At 43.2% G+C, this 11,030-nt stretch overlaps 1 protein-coding gene across 2 annotated transcripts in view; it reads right to left on the bottom strand.

Annotated features, from left to right (window-relative positions):
- Positions 1 to 1,727: 1,727 nt before the first annotated feature.
- Positions 1,728 to 11,030, bottom strand: part of LOC118395899 (serine/threonine-protein kinase ULK2-like) — a 71,626-nt gene continuing 62,323 nt past the window's right edge. Inside the window, exons 20-26 of one of the 2 annotated variants that reach the window (XM_035790011.2) lie at positions 7,748 to 7,857; positions 7,253 to 7,396; positions 6,586 to 6,800; positions 5,786 to 5,964; positions 5,425 to 5,543; positions 4,940 to 5,233; positions 1,728 to 4,476 (exon numbers count right to left, since the gene is read on the bottom strand). In XM_035790011.2, the coding sequence (XP_035645904.1) occupies positions 4,412 to 4,476; positions 4,940 to 5,233; positions 5,425 to 5,543; positions 5,786 to 5,964; positions 6,586 to 6,800; positions 7,253 to 7,396; positions 7,748 to 7,857 (1,126 nt within the window). In that variant the 3' untranslated portion in view covers positions 1,728 to 4,411. The remainder of the gene's footprint in view (positions 4,477 to 4,939; positions 5,234 to 5,424; positions 5,544 to 5,785; positions 5,965 to 6,585; positions 6,801 to 7,252; positions 7,397 to 7,747; positions 7,858 to 11,030) is intronic. The other variant, XM_035790090.2, reaches the window with a different exon arrangement.

Below are 11,030 nucleotides of genomic sequence, written 5' to 3'. Positions count from 1 at the left end.
CAGATTCGAAAATGCTAATTCGTATCAAAGTAGACATAATGCAAACTCAAATCCCTGCAAGCTCCTGCACATCATCTCTAGCTGGCACCTTTGCTAACAGGTATTATGTCCATTTTAAACTTGCACAAGACTTCACAGAATTGTCCATTTAAAGAAATGTAGACATTTCTTAATTACTACATTTAGCTAACATTAGATAGTTAATCCTGAGAGTTATCATTATCTTGATTTAGCAGTCTCCTCCAGATCATCATGGCATTTGTAGTTCTTTGTGATAGCCACATTAGCAGCTAATTAGCGTTTCATTTTTGGTGGGGGAAATACAGGCATATACGGGGTACGCCAGGGTAGGCCTACATGAAACAGCCCTTATTTGAAGTGCTTCTAAAATCCCACATGGGAAAAATGAATGGCGGAAAAACAATTGGAGCAATTTCCCTGTTTGACCACTATTTTTATGGGTGTTATGACTCATACTGTGGTACTCTATAGGACATCTGTTTTTACTCAACATGATGGGGTTCTACTTTAGGAAAAATAGCCCTTTTGGCTAGAGGAATTTTGAATATTTTGGCGCTTGCACACCTTAAGGGAAATGTGGAAATGTGAAACCCCAAATAGCCTACTGTATCTATTATCTATCTAGAAACACTAGAATGCCTAAGGGAAAGCCTAACAGAATTTAACAATGTTACGTAGCCTAACTCTCAAGATGGCATTTAGGAAATCTAAGTAATAAAAAGGCAACATATTTAGTTTGGTTAATGGCAAATGTCCCCAATAATGCAGACTAATGGATTCCATGCTTTTAGTTCTTTATATTTACTGCAGCCTCAATGTGTTTATGAAGGCCATTAACAAATGGTTGATGTAGACATAAACAGCAACAGGGACACTGGGTGTTAACAAAGATTTAAGAGGAAGAGAAGGCCAATATTGCTGCACAATATTTTGCGTGACACTGTTCATCTGTGGGTTCTGGGCTACATCAATTGTTTTCACAGTATGATGACAGAGAGTGGGCCCCAACACACGCACGCACACAGATGAAGAGGCAGGTATGAAAAACACTGAAGTGGAGAGAAAACAATACAATGTCTTTTCAACTGTGGGCTTCCCTCTCCTTTTCAGGTCTGTAAAAAGAAAACAGCTGAAGTCGAGATTGGAAGGTTGCCACAAACAGTTTGTGTACTAGATCAATTTGTATGCAGAATTTGTTTCAAGGATGAATAATTTGCTGACTGTGTCCTCAGAAAACATAGGCAGTAACAGTCCTAAAATATCCCTTCCTCCCCATCTGTCACCTTCTATTTGGCAGTAAATGACTGGAAAAGTTAGAATAGTTCCAGAGAACCGTGTGATTTTGGAATCCTGTTAATTTATTAGGTGATATTCAGAGAATGAGCCCCTTGTGTAGCTAATTATGTTATCAGAATCTGTCTGGATGGGGATGCTTGTTACAGATGATAAACAGTTTCTCCAGCTGAGGCATGGGGCTGGAGAAATGTAACCACCACCAGAACTGTGGACTGATGGTCCATGAAATTGACATGATGGTTTGAAACATTCTTTGAAGCTGTATATTGATGTTGTGCAAAAAAATAAGGATTTTGGCTCAATCTATTGAATGTTTGAGTCAAAATAACTGCTCATTGGCTCAAATGGGGTCCCTCATGGACCCACAAATGTTATATTAGTATTTTCCATAAAGTGAGACAGACCATGCATGAGGTTCCAACTTTTCTTTTTAATTAACAAAGGCTGCATTTGTAGAGTTCCATAAAGAAAGATGCCCACATATCAAGTAAAACATTACAATTTCTCATTGAAAAATAGGTGTGTGGAAATTCACTTGCATTTTCATGGTCGGTTTGGGGGGGGGGGGTTGACCATCTCAAGAGTTGGTATATATTCAGCTTCAGGTGCAAATGACAGGGAGGGTAAATACATTCAGTCTACGGGATATAACATGTGCTTAGTACCAATGGTTTGTCTCTAAAACAGTCCATCGTTAGTACTCCATTCTTCATAAACTACTGCTAGAGAGGGAGTGTGGCCTAAAACCATAGCGCTATAAATAGATGCATGTATTAGGTCAATTCAGACAGACTATTGTTTTTTATTTATTTCTCCCTCAACTCAGTGTGCAGAAAAGGCTTTTTGTGGTGTGGAGTGCTCACCAGCAGGGGAGAGAGGGCACAAGAAGAACAAAACCAAAATAAATCACTAAAACTTGGATATGTCTATAAAAAAAGAACAGTACATTGTCAAAAAAAAAAGTTTATGCATTACACACTATTCACACATGTACAATAGAAAATCAAAGGAGTCTGCCCACTTTCCAAACAGGCTTATGAGGCAGCTCTTCTTCTGTAATGGACTTTCTAGGATCACTGGCCTTTTGCATACCTGACGTGTGCAGACTCACTAACACTATTGTATTGCGAGCACAGCAGATGCTTGGGGAGAGAGCAGACTTGAATGGTTGCTAGGCACGGCCTTTCTTTACTTCCAATACACCGTAGATTTGATCTCTCCACACAGAATTCCCATATCCAGTATAGTATGTGAACAGTCCTAGTATAAAGAGGAAGTTGTGTGAAGATGTTCTGAGCAGCTGCCGTGTGGTTGGCACCCTCCTCTGTGCCAGGGACCTCCAATGGAGGTAGGTTGACTGAACCCGTGGCAGGCTTGGGTAAAAGGGCATATCAAATCTCTACGTACATAAAAATGTTTGTGCTCTTTGAGGCTGGGCATCCAATGGCGTTGTCTTGCTCACTGACCCCCTCACTCTCACTGTGCTCTCACACACACTTAAGAAAACAAAATAACAAAATCACATGCACATACACATTTTTTACACTTCTGCAAACATCAATTTACAAGGAAATTAGCTGCAGTTATTCATGTATGAACATAAAAAAGCTTGTTTCTGTATTATTTAGCGAAAATTAAACGTAAAGTAACTACTCAAGTAATTTGACTGTTTTGTCTTGATTCACCCTGGAGAGGGGGGTGCCCCCTTGGTTAACTAATCAGGAACCCCTCCTCCCCAAATGCCTATGCTGGTCACCGCTAAAAGTTCCAGAGGCAAAGAAAACATACATTTTAGTCTGATTCTCTGTCACCCACAGGCTTCTTCTTACCATAGTATTCTAAAAGCCCACCAGTGGTGTGGAGATGTGTAGAGACTGGATGTTTCATACGACCCCTCACCCCATTTCCACGGCAACACTTATTCAGAGAGCATGCGAGCATGTTGCCCAGCAATGAGGGAGAGCTGTGGCAGGGCGAGTGCTGTTGCAGGCTGAGAAGGGTGTGAGACCCCCATCCCTTTAACCCACTTGAGCTACAGCTCGCAGCCTTCTCACTTCTCTAACCTAAAGTGTGTCCCCCCCACTTTTCACAATAAAGTGCTTCAGCTAACAAATGAACAAAAAGTTCTAATTACAAATCTACAGATTCCTTTGCTCTTCAGGATTCTTTTCATGTGTGTAACGGTGTGTGTGTGTGTGTGTATTCTTGTATTGTAAAGTGTGTGTTTGGGCGTTTGAGTGTGTGTGTATTTGTTACAGTGTTGGCCAGACTGCCTGCCTTTAAGTTGACTAATCTCATATACTCCTTCCATCCACTTCAATACTAAAGACGATGTCAGACGGCTTGGCATCATCCTTCTTCTATCCCAAACCAATAAATAATCACAACAGCATTAATAACACAGAGTAAAAACCTTTACATTATTATAATAACAACTGTGATTTGCATTAAAAAGTTGTCTTTTTCATCGGTGTATAAGTCTCTGTTGTCATTGTCCTCATGTCAATCTCTTTCTTCTGGTACAAAATAATTTAAAAATCCTGCAAGTCAGAAACAAAAAGCTGTTTGTTTGATCTGGTGGTGTGTGTCCTCATCCCACTCTCTTCAAGGAGTCGGTTGACAGACAGCATGGGAGAAGATGCCTGTGTCTTGTTCATGTCCTGTGAATGTCTCATTTACAGGATCATTGGATCATCTTTGGTAGTGAATGTGTGCATCATCTCTCGTGCACTTCAGCGGTCAGTCTGCGATGCCCAAGAAGGTTTAATACCATCTGTCGTGTTGCTGTTTGCTTAAACTCAGAAAAAGATAAAGAATCTGAAAAGGTGCTTGGACTGCTACGTGAGTGAACATTGGGGTTCTGTGCTTGTTCTCAAGGTTCTACGGTTAGGGTAGAGAGTGGTCCGTCTGGGCAGAGGAGGAGGGCAGGGAGGTCACAGCTGCCCCTGCTGTGTGTGTGTGTGTGTGTGTGTGTGTGTGTGTGTGTGTGTGTGTGTGTGTGTGTGTGTGTGTGTGTGTGTGTGTGTGTGTGTGTGTGTGTGTGTGTGTGTGTGTGTGTGTGTGTGTGTGTGTGTGTGTGTATGTGTGTGGTCTGCTACTCGTAAAGTGTGACGGTGCAGTAGCAGAGGGCAGAGATTCTCCGGTCCACACTGGCCTTGTCTGTTGAGGGGACACAAACACAGTCAGATCACAGTCACTGGAGCGGCTGTTCAATGTCACAATGCCTTGGCTGCCATGCCACACACTCTGTCAAAGCACCATAGTGCACTCTAAACCTAATCTGATTGAAGCCTCATCTGAATGCAACTCAGAGATAGACTAAGTGGTTGAAGCAAAGCCTGTTAGTGCCAGTTACCATTATGATAAGAGGTCAAAGGGATTGTTCTCAACAGACTCTAGTTAACACACTTGACTGTCCATATTAATATCCATGTCCACTACACCAGAGTCTCTGATACACTACAATGTGAAAAGCTAGTCTGGTCTCTGACAGAGCCTGTTGGGGGAGTCTAGCCTGGTTGTCAGATGGATTTGTGCCTTTGGCCATACATGACATATCAATGGTGTGGCAGAAACAGACTGGTATCCAATCTATAGTTGAGGTCGGTGGGTGGATACTTACACTTGGCCACATTTTCAATGTCTGCAGGGTCCTGGAGGATCTTGGAGAGGCCATCTAGCAGCATGGCAGCCTTGTTGTAACGGTAGGCTATGTCCTCCGTCTGCTGAAACATCTCATCCAGAGCTGCAGACTGCACCGTTTCCACAGCGTGGTTATAGATGAGTTTCTCTGCGGTCACACTGTTGATCTCATCTACAAAGCGCTGCTTGTCAGAGAAGAAGTGGTTCAGCTTGTCTGTGAGCCGCCGACACAGGGAGATGCAGCTCTTGTAACGCTCGTTCAGACTCTTCACCACTGAGGAAGGGGAGGGAGGGGGAGAGAATACTAGTTATGCTCAAAATAAACTAAAATAATGATATCTAAGTATTATACATGCATCTGGATACTATTGATATTTTAAGTTAGTATGCCGTCTAAAGAAAAAAAAAAAATCTTAATACTATAGTGTAATGGCACTGTTACCGGTCTGGGGACTTCTGTCTTACCCTGCTTGACTGCGCTGGAGGGGTTGAGCTTGGCTGATTTAATCTGGGCCTTGGCCAGGTGGAGGGAGGAGGCTAGGAGCTGAGCAGCCTTCATGTACAGCACCAGCTGTTCCACCTGCCTGTAGAGGGCAGTACAGCACATATTACTAACCTATACATCTTATTTCTTTCCATGGCTTTCCTTTCTTTCTGAAAAATAATAATAACATCCTTTCCTTTCACAACATTTTTTAAAATTGTGATGAAACAACATTATTTTTTGTGCATCACTATGTTGAAATGCAACAGGTTTGGGTCCGAACTAAAACCAAAATACATTCAGTTAAAATGACCCTCCCCGCATATTAGGTCTCTCCCTTACCCCCACTCCTTGCTGAGCTGGCTGATCTGGTCCACTACCACACTCTCCTGAGGGGGGTAGAGGGAGGCAGCCGATATACCCAGGTCTGCTCCTCCTGCTCGCACCGCTGCGATATCCAGGACACAGTCAGTGAAGGACAGCATCATCCGTAGGTGCATCAGAGTGTCTGTGTGCTCTCGCTGTAGTCACAAACACATGATACAGGTCAGATATCCGTAGGAGCATCAGAGTGTCTGTGTGCTCTCGCTGTAGTCACAAACACATGATACAGGTCAGATATCCGTAGGAGCATCAGAGTGTCTGTGTGCTCTCGCTGTAGTCACAAACACATGATACAGGTCAGATATCCGTAGGTGCATCAGAGTGTCTGTGTGCTCTCGCTGTAGTCACAAACACATGATACAGGTCAGATATCCGTAGGAGCATCAGAGTGTCTGTGTGCTCTCGCTGTAGTCACAAACACATGATACAGGTCAGATATCCGTAGGAGCATCAGAGTGTCTGTGTGCTCTCGCTGTAGTCAAACACATGATACAGGTCAGATATCCGTAGGTGCATCAGTGTCTGTGTGCTCTCGCTGTAGTCACAAACACATGATACAGGTCAGATATCCGTAGGTGCATCAGAGTGTCTGTGTGCTCTCGCTGTAGTCACAAACACATGATACAGGTCAGATATCCGTAGGTGCATCAGAGTGTCTGTGTGCTCTCGCTGTAGTCAAACACATGATACAGGTCAGATATTACAGAAAGACGTGTGCAAATAGAAATTAAACACACACAGAGAAGGTCCCGTCTCACCTCCATGAGTGTCTCCTCAGGCAGCTCTGGGGCCTCGAAGGTGATGAATCCATCCAGGCTGGGGGGCGAGGTACCGTAGGGGACATAGCGTAGGCTGCTGGGACCTGCCTCTGCCCCCCCTTGGGGAGGGGTCCCAATTGCCATGCCTGGAGGAGATCCCACATACACTCGCCCACTGGTGGAGCACAGGGAGCCTGCCGAACTGTTGGAGCCCACTGAGAGCGAGAGAAGGCGAGAGGGATATAACTTTATTGTTCATGTGAGTCATTATGTAGATCACTTTGGCATAATTTGATTGCTCTTTTCATTGGTTGAATTTGAGTTCTAGAGAATTTCAGATTTTAAGATACAATAAAAAAAAAATTCCCCAGAACAATGTTCAGTCCACTGAGACAGACGATTATTGATAGTACCCACTAAGATGGACAGCACAAGGAGAGGGAGAGAGATTGCCCACTAAATTGCAGTTATGTACCTCAGGGGACTGGCATTGGAACCACTACCCCTGAGTTAGCGCTTCACTCCAGGTAGGCAACATTGAGTGGTCATAGTAATTAGCGTTAGAAAGTTAGCTAGGAGGGTGTAGCTTTGGGAAGTGGGGTTTAGCAAATGGTTAGCCTAGCAGGTTAGCCTAGTAGTTAGCCGCTGACGCAGTGAGCGGTCTCACCTGAGGTGGTGCGCGGCCGGGTGCCCAGGTGGCTGCAGGTAGGGGGGGTGCTGCTGTTGGGGGGCGAGCCCACGGTGAAGAGAACGGTCCGGGGACTCGCCGCCCCGCCCTGAAGCTGAGCCAGCCCAAACGGTCCTGCCGGGGCTAGGGAGGGAGGGGGGTCATTCACACTAAGCCAATCAAGCTCTCACAGGAAGTGCCTGTCGAAGCAGCCAATCCAAGCAGTTCATGCAAGGCGAGAAGCCATGAAGCAGAAAGACTGGTGAGTCTTTGTATTTGTGTTGTTCTTGGGGACAATGACAAGTGTCATCTACTAAACCATTGTTGTACAGGTCAGTTTACTAGCTAGGTTATTTCTTACTAAACTCTCTAATTTCACAACCCATTTTCTGTCTCCAGCTGTTTTCTAATTAACGGTACAAACATCTGTTCCATTAATTATACCGGTGAGGACAAACTAGGACAGTGTGTGTGTGTCAGTGTGTGCTTATTTACCTGTATCCATGGGCCGCTCTGTGTTGAGGCTGTCCGTGCTTCCCTGGTAGGGCTGTCCCCCAAGAGTGATTCTGATTGGCTGTTCAGACAGACGGCCAGTGCTGACAGACCTGGGGAGAGAAATACATGCAGAACACATTGAGATGAGCAAGAGATACACTATATATACAAAAGTGTGTGGACACCGCTTCAAATTAGTGTATTTGGCTATTTCAGCCACACCCGTTGCTGAAAGGTCTATAAAATCGAGCACACAGCCATGCAATCTCCATAGCCAAACATTGGTCGTAGAATGGCCTTACTGAAGAGCTCAGTGACTTTCGATGTGGCACTGTCATAGGATGCCACCTTTCCAACAAGTCAGTTTGTCAAATTTATGCCCTGCTGGAGCTCCCCGTTCACCTGTAAGTGATGTTATTGTGAAGTGGAAATGTCTGGGCGCAACAAGGCTCAGCTTTGAAGTGGTAGGCCACACAAGCTCACAGAATGGCACCGCCGAGTGCTGAAGCTCGTAAAAATGGTCTATCCTCGGTTGCAACACTCACTACAGAGTTCCAAACTGCCTCTGGAAGCAACGTCAGCATAATAACTGTTTGTCGGGAGCTTCATGAAATGGGTTTCCATGGCCAAGCAGCTGCACACAAGTCTAAGATCACCATGCACAATGCCAACAGTTGGCTGTAGTGGTGTAAAGCTCGCTGTCAATGGCCTCTGGATCAGTGGAAACGCGTTCTCTGGAGTGATGAATCACGCTTCACCAACTGGCAGTCGGCTGGACTAATAATGATCTCAGGCTGTTTTTCACGATTCGGGCTAGGTCCCTTAGTTCCAGTGAAGGGAAATCTTAACGCTACAGCATACAATGACATTCCAGACAATTCTGTGCATCCAACTTTGTGGCAACAGCTTGGGGAAGGCCCTTTCCTGTTTCAGCATGACAATGGCCTCGTGCACAAAGCGAGGTCCATACAGAAATGGTTTGTCAAGATCGGTGTGGAAGAACTTGACTGGCCTGCACAGAGCCCTGACCTCAACCCCATCGAACACCTTTGGAATGAATTGGAATGCCGACTGCGAGCCAGGCCTAATCGCCCATTATCAGTAATTGTGGCTGAATGGAAGCAAGTCCCCACAGCAATATTCCAATTAGAGGTCGACCGATTAATCGATCGATTAACCTCTCTAGGCTAGGATATGCATAGTAGATTTGGATAGAAAACACTGAAGTTTCTAAAACTGTTTGAATGATGTCTGTGAAAATAACAGAACTTATTTGGCAGGCGTAACCCCGAGGACAGACCATCCAGGATTTTTTTTTAGGTCACACTTTTCAATGGGGTTTCTATGTGGATCTATATTTCTAAGGCACTTGCTTGAAGTTCCTATCACTTCCACTGGATGTCAACAGTCTTTAGAAATTGGTTTATGTTTTTCCTTTGAGAAATTAAGAAGTAAGGCTGATCAGAACGGGGGTCGAGTCTAGTGTGCTGTTGTGATTGGGGCGCGCAACCTGAAAGCTCGCTCCACTTTGTTGTTATCCTCTATTAAACGCAGTTTATCCCGTCTTAAATTGTATCGATTATTTACATTCAAAAATACCTAAAGTTATATTAGGAAAGTTGTTTGAAATGTTTGGACAAAGATTACAGGTAATTTATTAGATATTTTGTAGTCATGTTGCGCGAGTTGGAACCGGTGTTTTTCTGGATCAAACGTGCCAAATAAATTGACATCTTGGAGATATAACGACGGAATAAATCGTACAAAAGGACCACCTGTGATGTTTATGGGACATAAACATATTTATGGGCTGCTGTCCTCAGATAATCACACGGTTTGCTTTCGCCGTAAAGCCTTTTTGAAATCTGACACCGTGGCTGGATTAACAAGAAGTTAATCTTTATTTTGACATATTGCATGTGTATTTTCAAGAATGTTAAATATGTACAATTCTGTAGTTTGAATTTAGCACCCTGCACTTTCACTGGATGTTGGTCAGGTGGGACGGTAGCGTCCCATCTAGCCTAGAGAGGTTAACCGATTTCAAGTTTTCATAACAAATCGGTAATCGCCATTTTTGGATGCCGATTATGGCCGGCTAAATTGCCTTCCATGAGGAAACTGCGTGGCAGGCTGCCCACCTGTTACGTGAGTGCAGCAAGGAGCCACGGTAAGCTGCTAGCTGGCGTTAAACTTATCTTATAAAAAACAATATTTCTTCACATAATCACTAGTTAACTACTGTTAATTTATCATCGAATCACAGCCTACTTCGCCAAACGGGGGATGATTTAACAAAAGCACATTCGCGAAAAAAGCACAATCAATGGCTTTCTTAAAATCAATACACAGAAGTAGGCGATATTGTGTCACTTCGCTTACATTCATTGCACGCAGAGTCAGGGTATATGCAACAGTTTGGGCCGCCTAGCTTGTTGTGAACTAATTTGCCAGAATTATACATAATTATGACATAACATTGAAGGTTGTGCAATGTAACAGAAGAATTTAGACTTAGGGTTGCCACCCGGAACGGTTCCGTATTTAATTGAACGAATAAACGTTTTGTTTTCGAACTGATAGTTTCTGGATATGACCATATTAATGACCAAAGGCTCGTATTTCTGTCTTTATTATATTATAATTCAGTCTATGATTTGATAGAGCAGTCTGACGGAGCGGTGGTAGGCGGTAGCAGGCTCGTAAGCATTCATTAAAACTTTACTGCGTTTGCCAGCAGCTCTTAGCAATGTTTGATTCACACACTGTTTATGACTTCAAACCTATCAACTCCTGAGATTAGGCTGGCAATACTAAAGTGCCCATTAGAACATCCAATAGTCAAAGGTATATGAAATACAAATGGTATAGAGAAAAATAGTCGCCGCGTCATAATTCCTATAATAACTACAACCTAAAACTTCTGAACTGGGAATATTGAAGAACTGGGAATATTGAACCACCAGCTTTCATATGTTCTGAGCAAGAAATGTAAACATTAGCTTTCTTACATGGCACATATTGCACTTTTATTTCTTCTCCAACACTGTGTTTTTGCATTATTTAAACCAAATTGAGCATGTTTCATTATTTAGTTGAGACTAAATAGATTTTATGTATGTATTATTGTATTATGTATTATTTTATTTTCATTGTTCATTCAGTATTTTTGTAATTGTCATTATTACAAATATATATATAAATATATGTATATAAATAAAAATTGTCAGATTAATAAATATCGGCTTATTTTGGTCCACCAATAATCGGTATCGGCGTTGAA

Source organism: Oncorhynchus keta, chromosome 1, assembly GCF_023373465.1.
Source record: "Oncorhynchus keta strain PuntledgeMale-10-30-2019 chromosome 1, Oket_V2, whole genome shotgun sequence".
Classification (NCBI taxonomy): Eukaryota; Metazoa; Chordata; class Actinopteri; order Salmoniformes; family Salmonidae; genus Oncorhynchus; species Oncorhynchus keta.
Note: the sequence above shows the minus strand (reverse complement) of the source record. Positions and strands in the feature narration are given on the sequence as shown.